Source organism: Arachis ipaensis, chromosome B09, assembly GCF_000816755.2.
Source record: "Arachis ipaensis cultivar K30076 chromosome B09, Araip1.1, whole genome shotgun sequence".
In the NCBI taxonomy this organism is placed as follows: Eukaryota; Viridiplantae; Streptophyta; class Magnoliopsida; order Fabales; family Fabaceae; genus Arachis; species Arachis ipaensis.
The window spans coordinates 7062382-7076020 of record NC_029793.2 but is presented as its reverse complement, the minus strand read 5'-3'; the positions used below and the strand labels follow the sequence as shown (position 1 = coordinate 7076020).

Below are 13639 nucleotides of genomic sequence, written 5' to 3'. Positions count from 1 at the left end.
AAGAGAAGGCAAGAAACGAAAGAAAAAAAGAAGAAGAAGAAGAGGAAGAGGAAGAAGAAGAAGAAGAACATACCTTGCATCGCGTTTTGGGGGATTTATTCGTTAATTAACTTGTAAAGCATACAAGCCCTAATGACTTGTATACAGAGCTTTTCTTAACATTTTTAACCTAACTTATAATTTCAATTTGCAATTTACCATCTACAAAAGCCACATCATGCACTTCAATTCCCACACAGCAAACACTTATTGCAACAACTAGTCTAATCACTTGCATAATGCAGCAAATCATCATTCTTTCACTTCTTTTATATTTAGATATTCTACAGAAACAACCCTAAAAATCGTTCTAGAGATACCAATCATAGAGCAGACTATAAAGAAAAAATTGTCTGCTCCAAGCTATGAAAATTTTCATCTATCCTTAGTTTTAACAAAATTGATTTGAACAAATATGAGCATTGCATGAGGCAACTAAGGAAATACAAAAGAAAAAAAAAAACGAAAATATATTGAAACCAACAGGTGGGAAAAGGAATACATCAAATGTTGAACCAAAACACTGAACAACAAAAAAGAATATAAACAAATAACCTTGTATTGCACCATATTTTCTGCTTTACTTCATCATTATAGGTAAATCCACCCATAATGTAACAATACTTGGATCTTTCATGCTGTGTGTTATATGCTGCCATGCTGGGAATTGAAAACAATAAATAGTTAAGGTTAGCATGTCAAGTAATGTAAATGGAACAACAACATGCATGATAAAAGCATAGCCCATGAAAGTATAAAGGCAGAGTAGTACGAAACTAACTACAAAAATTACTATAAATTCAAAGTAACTTGAGGTATCAACTGCATCAATGCTCTATCAATTACTATAAGTATCCAAATGATATATAGAAGATGATCACTTATTCTAACTGCATCTTTTAAATCATAACATTGGGTAGTTAGAATTGTTGGTATCATAACCTCTACCAAATTAAAATTAATGATGCAAGTCAAAAGAAGTTTTGTAAATCATGTTTCAAGAAACTAAAGAGATAAAATGCATCCAAGAGATCAAGAAAGGACAAAGCTAACTATGCCAATGTTAACATGTATTGCTATTTCTACCATGGACGAAGTATGAATCATTGAGTTACCACAAATCTATTTATTTTTATTTAGTTAAACAAATGTGCAGAATCAAATGCTTCTGCAACTTTTGATACTTTATTTAAAAAGTAAATAAATAAATAATAAAAAAATATAAAGTATAAACTATAAATAAACTAAATTTTCTTCAATATGATAGAAGAGAGTAAAGTATCAACTGAAATTTCACCTTTGTTTTTTGTTAGAAACTTAAGAACAAAAGAAATTACACATTTCTCCCCCTTTCTCACACTGAAATTGATAAATCCGTTCTTAAAAAATCAAAAGGGCAAACGAATGCTAAAAAGTCATAATTTCATGTCGTTTTGGTTCTTAACAAAGGGCAAACGAATGCTCCAAGGCCCAAACGACATCGTCTAATATGAGAAAAGGCAAGTTCTAGTAAACGACACTAACACAGTGCTCCTGGATTTCGTTTCATCTGAGTAACTACAAAGCAAAAACCCTGTCACCGCCGAAAACATTTTCCCACTCTTCTCGACTCTTTCTCCGGCCACCGTCATCGCTGCCACACACGACTGCGAAAACTCCGACGGTAAATGGCTCACCAACCTTTTGACCCATACTACGCATACCAGCAGCAGGATGAGCGAAGCCACATCAACACGTTGTTTGTGTCGGGCCTCCCAGACGACGTGAAGGCGCGTGAGATTCACAACCTCTTCCGCCGTCGCCCCGGCTTCGACTCCTGCCAGCTCAAGTACACCGGACGCGCCAACCAGGCACATCATTTTTCCCTTTCATTCTCCTCAAAATAATAATGAGAACAAAGAAAAAAGAAAGAAAGAAGCTTCTCTTTACTGATGCAGTTGTAACTAAAATTTCGGTGAATTGTGTATATTACTTTCTCACTTTAGTCCTATTGAAATTGAAATCGTGAAGTTTGATTATAAACTAATGACTGTCTCTGATATTTGATTTGAATAATGAGAATACAATGTCATGTTACTTTCATTAACCAATTCAATGTTAGAGACTAATTTAAGCACGTAATGGACTATTTTAGGGTTTCATAAGTGAATTTGCTTAAGTTAAGTGCTATAGTGATCGGTGATTACTACAGTTTCAGAGGGCTTAAGTGAGGATTTAATCTAATTTTTTTATGATATTGAATGAAAGTTGTTCACTCATTCACTCAATAATCTTTTCAGGTTGTTGCGTTTGCTACTTTTTTCAATCATCAATCGGCGATGGCAGCATTGCACGCTTTAAATGTAAGTGGTTAGGGTCAGATTATGCCATTTTAGATGAAGGTCAAGGATTTGGAGTTTATTAGTTTAGGACGGTGGTGCAGATAGTTCATTCTCATTTCCATGTTGAGAAAATTATTTGATACACTTATAGTTCATTAGACTTACGATTATGGTATCATCTACCCTGTTTTGGACTATGATGATATTGATGAAGATATGGTATGAAATTGACATGTGTGTAGTGATAAGGAAATGCTGGAAGTTAGTGTATTATGAATGATTCTAATTAGTTGTCCAGTAGACAATAGAGTAAAGATGGTATTTTTACTGATAAAATGTCCACAATTAGTTTCCTATGTGATTTCTTTCTTACGGGGCGATCATCAGGGCGTGAAATTTGATCCACAAGCTGGTTCTGTTTTGCATATTGAACTTGCTAGGTCAAACTCAAGGAGGAAGCGTAAGCCAGGTATATACATTATGCTTACTTGTGAGATATGAAAATGAAAAACATTAATATTTCCCGTTCTGTCCAATATAAAAATTTATATGTATTCATTTAGGTTGATAAATTGTGGAGAAATGGAGTTGTTTTTACATTCCAATATGTTCATTGGACTATTTGTCTTCCCCAGGTAGCGGAGCCTATGTTGTTATAGATAAACGGTCTAAAGGAGAGGCTGATGTTCAAGGGTCATCAAGTGATGATGGTAATGTTGCTTCATTATAAGTTCAAAGCAAAGTAGATATATGATTCCCATGTAATGAATTATATGATGCGCTACACTTCCCTTTCCTATTAAATTGGATTAGTGAGATGAAGAAAGGAAATTAGGGGAGGACTACAAAGTTATGTTACATATTCTTGTCCCTCTTGTATTTGTGGCTCACCTGCATGTTCTTGCACATTAGGTGACAGTGATCCTGATGAACCATCAGGAAGTGGTGGCAGCCATGGTGATTTAGCAACCACTAAAAGGTCGAAAGTACAGTTTACTACGAGTCACTATTTCGTGATTTTGCATATTGCTGACACAAATGTACTGAGCGATAAAAATATCCTAAATGTTTTGAATACTCTAGTGATTCCTTATTCCCTAACTTTTATGTTTTCTAATTGTTTGCAGCAGTGAGATTAAGTTTGGCTCTGACAGTGCTGTGTCTGCGGTAAGTGAATGAGAACCCACAATAGATTGGAACTTTTCAGCTTACTGCCTCTGTAGAACAGCCAATATTTGTCCCACTCTATATGATGAACAGAGTTCAATACCTTGGTTTTCAAACAAGAAGTTTAGATATTCTGCATGCTTAAACTTTATTATTTAAAAGATATGTTCTAGAAACTCTTGAACAATTTACTATTGTTCATACAGTTATCAAGTTTGGTTGTTTACATTATACCTTTGGGTGGGACCCTTCTCTAAACATTGCGTTAACACGGGATGTTTGTGCATTGGACTTCCCTTATTGAACAATTTCAGCCTTGTAACAAAAACATGTAGATAGATCAATACATAACATAAACAAGTCAAATCAAGTATCCGACAAAAGTGTCCAAATTATACATTTTGATTACAAATAAAGTGTAAATATTTAGACTTGTGAACGCAATTGTGCAATGAATAGTTTACCAATTGAACTTATACAATTTTCTCTTTCAAAAGGAGTTTGTATTTGAGTAAACTTGTTTAAATAATATCATAAATTAACTCAAATAAACAATCATGTTCATTACTGCCTAGCATGTAAAAGATTTTACTTCCATTTCTCATTAGAAACGTCCATATTTAATTCTTCCAAATTTTATGTAGGAGCAGCATGAAAGGGGTCCTGATGGAGGACCATGCTCTACTCTCTTCATTGCAAATCTTGGTCCAAACTGCACCGAAGATGAACTGAGACAAACTTTCTCAGTGTGAGTTGTTGTGTCTATAGTAAAGTTGTTCATATTGGAGCAGTGCTGGACCTACTGGTTCTTGTTATATCTTGATCTTGCAATGTTCATCTTTCACTTGATTTTGAGTTTTTACTATCGAGCTTTAATGTCTTAAATCCATTTTCCAGGTATGCTGGATTCAACATGGTCAAAATCCGTTCTAGAGGATCAATCCCCTGTTGGTCAGTGTAGTAAATTTTGCTTGCTTACCCCTTATCAATTTACTAACCTTTATTCTTTTACAGGAAGTTGAACAAGCTACTAAGGTCATGGAGCAGCTTCAGGGCAGCATGCTGTCGTCGTCAGATCGGGGTGGCATGCACATAGAGTAACTTCTAACCTAATGGTTTCTATTAATTTTAGATACTCTAGCTAGGATTGATGTCTTATGTCCCTAAATATTTTCTTGTAGATACGCAAGGTCTAAAATGAGGAAGCATTAGAAGAAATGGAAGCAAGCCAATTTCCAGATAATTTTGTTGTTTGATATAAAGGCCAACATTGTGTTTTCTCTAGCATAGTTGCAACGTATTGGAAATATTGGGAATGTTTATCAACCTTAGAAAACATCTTCATTTTGTAGTATATTCCTTTCACTATTATAAAAAAAGATATTCCCTCATTTTGTTTTTATCCTTCATTTTAGCTAAATTTATTACCGAGTTATGGACTAAACATGTCCTTGTTCTATAAAACTTGATTTATAATGTTAAATGGAATATTGTTGAGCAATAGAGATATTATGTACGTTCTGATGACCTAAGAATATGCAAATAAGATAAGAAGCTAGATTACTAATAGAATTATGTTCGTACTGTTTTTTCTTTATATTTTTACATTTTCATGGTATAAAAGACACACTTTGTATCTTTTATCAATTATTCTTAATATCAAAAGTAAAATGTGTATGAAAAAATGTATAAAAAAGTGGTGTATATAATATTACTCAGTAACCAAATATAGTAGTGTCATGCAACTCTGAATAGTTTTCATGTGAAAAAGACATTACATTATTGCAATTTTCCATATTTTCATGTAAATACAACTAGTATAAGATAGAACTTTTTCTTTTTAATATTGTATCACTAGAGGTGAAATCCTTCGTCATGAACCAAATTGTGTGTTAAACACAACTATGGCCATTTACAAAACGTTAATGACGTTTTGTGTTTCTTCAATTAAAATAATATTTTTCTAACAAAACGTCAGTGACGTTTTCTGTTTTAATAATTAAAATAATATTTTTTATTACAAAACGTCAGTGAAGTTTTGTTCTTTGATGATTAAAAAAAAAATTTATTGCAAAACGTCAGTGACGTTTTGTGCTACTACCACAACCCTGTAGAACACCAAAATCATCAAATATTTTTGTATTTCACATTAAAATTATTCATATATAAAAATTTTAGCCGTATAAGATACACTCATGATGGTAACTTTTTCTGGTGGGTTTGTGAACATTATAGTACTAGAAGTGTAATGATTGAAGTGCATTCAATTTACTGGGTCGGTTTCAAAGGCCTGTTCTTCTATGTCTAATCTTTCTCCAACTGCCCAAACATTTATAACGCTCTAGAAAATGACTTTGGTATATCTATTAGCCATTATTGCTATTGTTTACTATTTAGCATTAGCTTTAAACTCTAGAAATTCCAACCGCTAAGTAATTCATGGAGAATAGTAGCAATTTACTTTTAAGGATGCAGTACATTTTCTTTTCATCGATTTGATATCCTTTACTTATTCTGGTGAGCTTAATCTAGAAAAGCAGCAAGTGTTAATGCAGTGGAAAAATGAGTTTTCTTTTGCTTTTTGGGTACAACATAAAGAAAAGGACAAAAGCTTAAATCTTAGAAACCTCAACACCTATCTCATCCACCAATAGTTGTAGTCCATAATAATGAGGTGCATGTGTATATGCTCCCAAATTTTTGCAATATCATAATGCTTAGCACAAAACTCAGCAAGTTAGTCAGAATAAGCAAGCATTGTCTTCACCATAGGTATGCTCTAAAAAGGGGAGTTGCCATCAAGGTTTTTTTTTTTTTTAATCTTAAGAACATTGCATGCATTATGCAAGCTCATTTTGTTCTTTCAATATTATTTAACATATTAATAACTTTAAGAATATATTGTCTTAGTTAAGCTTTGTTAAGTAACCATGGAATTAGGAAGTGACATAGGAAAGAAGGGATTAGCACCCTTAACACAATAAATTTGTGTAAAATGGAAAATAACACAATAATTATGGTAGGAAATTAGGAATCAGGACCTGTGTATTCTGCACTGCAATATTTGTGTTGATGTTGATCTATAAGAAGTAATGATATATGGACAAGAATTAGACAGGGTTGGCCTTGAGATAAGGTATGGAGTCATTTTGTTTATAATTTGCCAAATCATAGGCAAGTGACATCACACTTTGACATGTCTCATGAATTTATGTTGTCTGAACCCTCTCAGGATTGTCATCATCAGCCAACCAATGAATTTTGCTTCACATGATTCCTAGAAGTCAAGAATTCAAAAAAGCATAGGACATTGTCAACATCAGCCAACCAAGATTTTTTGGTTTTATTAATTGCTTCAAAATTTTAAGATTTTTAAAATGGATAAACTCTATCAGTCTCATTAACTGCTACTATATATTCAACATTTTTTGCTTTTGTTTTGTCATGTCTATACTTACCTCTTTTTTAATTATAAGATATTGAGATTAGTGCTATATTTTATAAAATATGAAGATATTATGTCATGAGTCATGAGACTTGCATATATTAGAGTTTAGTGTACATTTTCATAAATAAAATGTTTCTAATATCATCCAAACTCAAAAAGGTGAAGTGTCATTATTAATTACCCTGTGATTTTAGTACCCTTCATAGATGCAAAAGGCTAACTCTGATTTGTCTGTGTCACTGTCCAAGTTGGTTCAGAACTTCAGATGACAACCATCAAACCATGTTTGTTTGCTTCTCAACGCATATGCATGTGCATGGACACACACATGGAAAGTGAAAAGGGATAAATGATAATTAAACCAACAATCTTTGAACTTAGAAGAAGCTACTCCATTTCATTTCATTTCAAGACCCCACAAACTCTCTCAAGTCAAAGAGGCCCTTTTAGGCACAATAGTGTGTACATGATTTTCTCTGAAGAATTTCAAAAGCTTCTATATTTTTTTACCTATCCTACTTTCACCCTGCTATTATACACATGCAAAATTAGATCTCACTGCAGAAAGATAGATAGAAAGATGCAAAATTACAAAATAGGAGGGAAAATAAACATATTTAGCATAACAAGAAAAAAGCAATTTTCAATTTTGATCAAGTATCAACCCCTTTCTAAATGTCATCTTCACATGAAGTCCTTCTTGCTTTGTTGTCCCTATCCCAATATGCAGGCCTGTATTTGTCAAGAGATAGCTTCCCACTGAATGATTCAAGTGACTCTTCTAACAGAGGACCGCTGTAATGGTGCTGCCTCTGCAGCGGCTCCGACCAGAGTCTGCCACTCCGGTTTCCCACATCATAACTTGGAGTTGAAATGTAACTCGTGTCCATGACCATGTCGCCGTCCAGTATACGAAGAACCTTGAATTAACAAGCAGAAATAATTTTAAAAAGAGTTAGGCAGAGAACATGGTCAATTCAAAAAACATTATCTAAACATGCAGCATTAGCTTTTCCTATTGATTTTAACTTGAAATAGAGTTTGATCAAATTATAATAAATATGTGATTGAGAATTCTTCAAAGCAATTTTTTCCAACAAAAATCAGTTCAAGAACTTGCTTTACCTGTGACATGCGTGGTCTAGAATGAGGATCTCGCCGTATGCATAATGATGCAGCATGCAACATGCAATAGACCTCATTTTCTAAGTATTGGTTCCCCAGCCTTGGATCAATCAGTTCCTCAATGGCATATTCTTCCAACAGTGGTCGTGCCTGTTAAATATCAAAACATTTACTCAAATTTCGACAAGACTTGGCATGAACAACCAGAAACATAAAAGGGGATTATATAGGATTTCTGATTGTTAATTATAGACATAGTCATACTTAAACTCTTAGGCAATGTTTGGTTGGGTATAATATAAAGGGTGAAAATTTTCACAGAATGGTTCGAGTAAAAATTGCAAATATAGTTTATCCATGAAAATTCCATTAAAACTTTATAACTTACCCACTCAGTAAGACACTGCTGTCCCTTAGGCCGCGTGAGATCCACAGCTTTTCTCCCTGTAACAAGCTCCACCAATACCACCCCGAATGAATAAACATCAGCTTTTTCAGTTATTTGGCCGCTTTGAGCATATTCAGGAGCCAAATACCTACACAGTAACGTCATATCTTAATTGTGAGTTCATATTTCTCAGACAAGTTTTGATTATGAAAACCATTCAGGAAAAACACAAATACATACCCGAATGTTCCAATTACTCGGGTTTCCACACCCGTGTCTCCATCAGGTTGCCACCTCGCCAATCCAAAATCACCAACCTTGCAATCACAATATAATGCTGTTAGAAAAATTAGGCATGTATGTAATCCAACTCAAATTCAGCATACACCAGAGTTTAGGTTGTAATCTATACAAGACTCAGAAAATTCTCTGTCCTTTACATCCAATGGTAAGTAAATTTAAAAATGTAGATGGGTGGATATTCAAAAGTGAGGTAAAGGTGCCTTTTATAGTGTAAACTACAAACCTACAAGAATGCATTGTACAATAGGCGAGCACTACCATACCAGTGGTTCAAAATCATGAGTTATGAGAATGTTGTTAGGCCGCATGTCACGGTGGATAATGCATCCCACTCTGCACTCTTCATGAAGATATCGTAACCCACGAGCAGCTCCAATGGCAATTTTTTGCCGTGCAGCCCATTCTAATGGTTCTCGCTGTCTCCCTGAAATAGTTTGAAATATTAGACTAATTTACAATCATGTCAGTAAAATATATGTCTTGATTCAATCACTGTATTCAAAATGAAAAACATTGTCACATTAATCCTACTTCACCACCTGCTTTTAGTTGGCATCAGATTAATAAATCAAAGTAGCAAACATAAGTCTGATATTATAGTCTAGTGCAATTGAAAAAAATTCTGTAAGCATAGAATTTCGGATGCAAGAGAGCAAGAGAAATCACCATATAAATGTGAATCCAATGATCCATTGCATATGTACTCGTAAACTAGTAGCCTTCTCTTATCCTCTATACAGAATCCAATCAGCATAACAACATTTCGGTGCTGAGCACAACTCAGGACTTCTACCTCTGAGCAAAACTCAAGGTCACCCTGAGAACTAGCCAATTTATGTTGCTTGACAGCAACGACTTGTCCATCCGGTAGAACCCCTCTGTGAACGGATCCAAATCCCCCCTCAGCCAGGAAGTTGGCCTCAGAGAATCCACCAGTGGCAAGTTCTAACTCGGCATAGCTGAACCATCTTGGAGGTTTTCCGAAAACAGGTGCCTTGTGTTGACATATTGAACATAATGGAGGTGGACCAGGCGGAGTATTTCTAGATAATGATATTGCCTCTCTGAGATTTCCACTAAAATCTGACTCATTTCTATAATTTGACATTTCAATTCCAGCTCCTCGATCGAGCCTTGAGAACTTTTCTAGCAAGGCTCTAGTTGTAGATGTTTGAGGCATATCTTGAGATATTTCTGGCCTTCCTTCGTTTCGTTGAGATGATTGTTGATGTAAAAGTAATTCTGTGATCCATGGCTGGAATCTCAAGCTTGCCGAAGATGTGGACAAACTTTCACTTTCTGTGTCTGAATCATCAAGTTCTTGATTTTCTTTGATAGTCTCCTCTTTCTTCAACTCACCATTTGTCTCTGAGATAAAGAATGGTGAAGTTCCTGGATCAGAGCTTGAAACTGATGAAGTTCCAGCTTCCGTTGCAGTAAATGGAGTCCCTTGCTCCGGGCTGCTGGTTGGAGTTACAGAAGGCCCCTTAATGGAATTTAGTGAATCGGTATTCTTTTTGGTATGATTTTCAGCCAGCTCATCATGCTCAGAAGGCAATGGACATGATTCTTCAGCTTCCTTTTGCGATCCAATCAAATTCAAGCGGAGTACTTTTGGTTGGGAACGCTTCATGACCACAATATTACACTGTAGCTCTTCCATGCATCGCTTTTCTTCATGTTTGAGCTGTCTGCAAAGAAAAACACCAAAAGTAACAACTTAACTATAATCCCACATGAACAGAGAACAGTAAACCAGAAAGAGTCTAGTTGGTGTTTTAAGGATTTTATTTTCACATTTTTCTTCACAAAAGACAACAAAACACACTAAAAATGAAAATAGGAAAACCAATCAGCTTATTGCAATTACAATAGCATGCTTTTAGTGAGGAAATAAGGTAAGTGAGAGTGAGAGACTATTACTTGTCTAATACAACCCAATTGGCTTGCGCTTTCTTGGCTTCTGCGGCCACTGCTCCACAAGGAGATCCAGAAACAATTTTAATCCTGACATTTATCTGTTGAAAAAGGGTTCATAGAATATAATCTTCAACATTCTGAATCAATTTGCATGAGCTTTTCAGGGAAAAAAAATAAAAAGTAGGATATATACCAACCTTATTCGGATCATACACGTCATGGAGCTGAAGGATCATTTGAGAACAAGAATCAGTGATATCATGCTTCTGCTCTGAAACTGTTCCTGGAGGATACTTTTTACTGATACTGGCACAATCACCAGCAAATCTAGGAAAACCCCATAATCTTCTGCCTACATTTGTGTAAAGTAACAGTTAATTACACAAAATAGCAAAGTAAAAGGTTCCTATAAAAAAAGAAAAAAAAATGCATTGCCACTCTGCCAAGGCATAGTTTAAGATTGCAAAACCAGAAGCAAACACCATTGGTGACAAATTAAGTAATTCACCATTTGTCAAATTGGAGAAGCAAAACACTATCTTGTGAGAAAAAAGAAGCATAAAAATGAATGAAATGCAGGGGAAAAGAGACATCATCACCTGAACTTTGAGAAGGCACAACCACTAGCAGGGTGATGCAATCTCCAGGTTGAACAACATGAGTGAGGGACCAAACAAGTGCAGTCCTCGGAATTTCTTTCGAAGCCTTAACGGCAACGATAACCTTCTCAGCACCATCGGAGCCTTTGACTTGCTTCCCTATCCCCTTCTGTTGCTCTCGACTCATCACCACCAACAATAGAGAGTAGATACTACCTTGTTCAAAAGATTTTACTCTCAAATCTCAGAAACACACAGCAAAACCTTCAACATCATAATTTAGCCTTTTCCCCACTAGAACAATTATCACCAAAACATGATTGCACATTCCGTAGCCATGGACAAAGGCCCTTTTAACCAAATTCAAACAAGCAACAAGAAAAGATAAAAAAGACCCTCTTGCAACGTTCACAGAATCTTGTTGTTTCCTTTCTTGTCACCTATATATGAGAATGATGATTCTGCAGGTACATTCCCCCAAAGCAAAGTACCAAAAATCCGTGAGGAATCAGAATCAGATACCCCCTCCTTGTTTTTTGATATTTTGTGGCTCAAAATGCAATGTGCTCCATTTCAGTGTGTTTCTGAAATTCAAGAAGATTCAAAGTAACTACTGCTCATTCACACACACATTTACACAAACACTTACTGTGCTATGTGTATAAGTAAGAATTTTTTAAAAGGCAAAAGAGGAAGGACCCTTCCCTAGCCGTTCTTCTTTTGCTTTTTTATGAATGAGCCTTCAAAACCACCCCCACCAAAGTCAAAAAAAGGAAAAAAAAATAGTTGAAAAGAAAGATGAAGAAAACAGGAAAAAAAAAGGTAAAGGGAGGGTTTCTGAGTGATTTTGGATCCAACTAGTTGGCTCTATTATCGAAAATGCCAAAAGATTCCTCAACAGAAATAGTGTTCCTTCCTTTTTCAACAGAAACCAATCCAATCATATATCAACCCCTTTCAGATATATGTGAATCAATGCACTGTTCCTTCTTCACAACCCAACGTTTTAACCCTGCATAATCACAAGATTCAACATGGATATAGATCAGAAAACTGAAAGAAAAAAAAAGAAAACAAACAAACAAACTGTAGAAAAAATGCACAAAGAAAATGTGCCACATACAGAAACAAAAAAAGAGAAACATAAAATATGGTTCCACTAATCACTTGAAAGTTGAAACCGCCATTTTGTTGGCTTTGAAGGTTAAAAATAAAAATCAACGAAAAAAGAACATCATTGGAGACTAGAAAACAAGAAAGAAAAACAAAACAAAACAGAAACAAGAATGAAAGGCCAAAACAAGATCCAAAGTCCAAACCTTCCTTTCTTTTCTCTTTATTATTATATATATTTATTTATATTTTATTGATTTTCAATCAATCCTTTGGTAGAGTTGACAAACGAACATCCAGAGAAAAAACAACAAAGGAGAATAATTGGGAGTTAGATAGACAGTTTTATAAAACTCAAAATGCTTAATTTTTTCCTTACAATAATTATCATCATCAGAATCTTTAATTTTATATCTTTTTGTGCCAAATTTCCAGCAAAAAGAAACATGAGCCAACCTTAACAATGAAAAACACAAAATGGGGTCCTTCAAAATAGAAAATTGGAGAATGGGGGTGAGATGTCAGAGAGAGAGAGAGAGAGAGAGAGAACCAAGAAATGGAGCAAAGTTGAAAACTTTAGTAAGAGATAGAGAAAACCCAGAAAGAGAAAAAGGAAAAGGAGTGTTGGTTGAGTGAAAATGAATGGATTTTATTTTATTTGTTTGTTTCTGGGGAAGAAGGAAAAGATGTGTTACGATCAGAACTCAGAAGCTTTGTTGTGACTTGTGAGTGACCAATGGAAGTTACAGACCAGGGATACCATTAGGAATCGTAGTTTCTATTATAACTCAAATTTATCATTTCTAAGAAATTCATTTTCTTGCACTTATAAAATTTTAGAAAAAACCAAAATAGCTTCCGACAATTATCTTGAAAGACAACGAGGCTCTTTGACAAAAAAAATTTCAATCCGGCCTCTAACAATTACCACAGAAGGACAATGAGGCTCCTGTGCCAAAAAAAATCAATGTTGTTTTTTTGGCACAGAAGCTAATCAGTCCCAACAAAAATATCAGAGGCCGAATCTAGTGTTTTTTCTTGAGAGTCTCGTTGTCCTTTCGAGATAATTGTGAGGGACAGATGGAGTATTCACTCTAAATTTTACAAAAATAATTAATTTTTAATAAATTTGAGTTTATTTAATTGTTAACTTACTCATACATTTAAATAATTATTTATAAATATGATAATAATTATGTAAACTTTATTATTATGA

At 34.7% G+C, this 13639-nt stretch overlaps 2 protein-coding genes across 8 annotated transcripts; one reads left to right on the top strand and one right to left on the bottom strand.

Moving 5' to 3' along the window:
- Positions 1440–4929, top strand: LOC107619465. Of its 4 annotated transcripts, XM_016321765.2 has the most exons (10): positions 1440–1889; positions 2319–2381; positions 2748–2829; positions 2996–3070; positions 3273–3339; positions 3488–3527; positions 4172–4275; positions 4425–4472; positions 4520–4624; positions 4709–4929. In XM_016321765.2, the coding sequence occupies exons 1-10, from the start codon at positions 1707–1709 to the stop codon at positions 4737–4739; spliced, it is 798 nt and encodes a 265-aa protein (XP_016177251.1). In that variant the 5' UTR covers positions 1440–1706; the 3' UTR covers positions 4740–4929. The 4 variants fall into 4 exon arrangements, 1 of the variants encoding a protein (XP_016177251.1); XR_002354596.1 differs by having other exon boundaries at positions 1442–1889; positions 3491–3527; positions 4178–4275; positions 4425–4624; XR_002354594.1 differs by having other exon boundaries at positions 1442–1889; positions 3491–3527; positions 4425–4624.
- On the bottom strand, positions 7346–13180 carry LOC107618209 (inactive protein kinase SELMODRAFT_444075). Of its 4 annotated transcripts, none has more exons than XM_016320205.2 (10): positions 12803–13180; positions 11311–12322; positions 10909–11063; positions 10715–10809; positions 9458–10482; positions 9055–9215; positions 8729–8805; positions 8489–8636; positions 8101–8250; positions 7346–7895 (listed from the first exon to the last, which is right to left on the bottom strand). In XM_016320205.2, exons 2-10 carry the CDS (start codon positions 11495–11497, stop codon positions 7647–7649), a joined length of 2247 nt encoding a protein of 748 aa, XP_016175691.1. In that variant the 5' UTR covers positions 11498–12322; positions 12803–13180; the 3' UTR covers positions 7346–7646. The 4 variants fall into 4 exon arrangements, with proteins under 4 accessions (XP_016175691.1, XP_016175689.1, XP_016175690.1 ...); XM_016320203.2 differs by having other exon boundaries at positions 12880–13180; XM_016320204.2 differs by having other exon boundaries at positions 12974–13180.

Coding starts and splice junctions, on each gene's coding strand:
- LOC107618209 (XM_016320205.2), bottom strand. CDS start 11,497: ATGAGTCGAGAGCAACAGAAGGGGATAGGGAAGCAAGTCAAAGGCTCC. Junction 9,216..9,457: donor ATTGGATTCACATTTATATG/GTGATTTCTCTT, acceptor AAACTATTTCAG/GGAGACAGCGAGAACCATTA. Junction 8,637..8,728: donor CGAGTAATTGGAACATTCGG/GTATGTATTTGT, acceptor GTTACTGTGTAG/GTATTTGGCTCCTGAATATG.
- LOC107619465 (XM_016321765.2), top strand. CDS start 1,707: ATGGCTCACCAACCTTTTGACCCATACTACGCATACCAGCAGCAGGAT. Junction 1,890..2,318: donor ACACCGGACGCGCCAACCAG/GCACATCATTTT, acceptor TAATCTTTTCAG/GTTGTTGCGTTTGCTACTTT. Junction 4,473..4,519: donor CGTTCTAGAGGATCAATCCC/CTGTTGGTCAGT, acceptor CCTTATCAATTT/ACTAACCTTTATTCTTTTAC.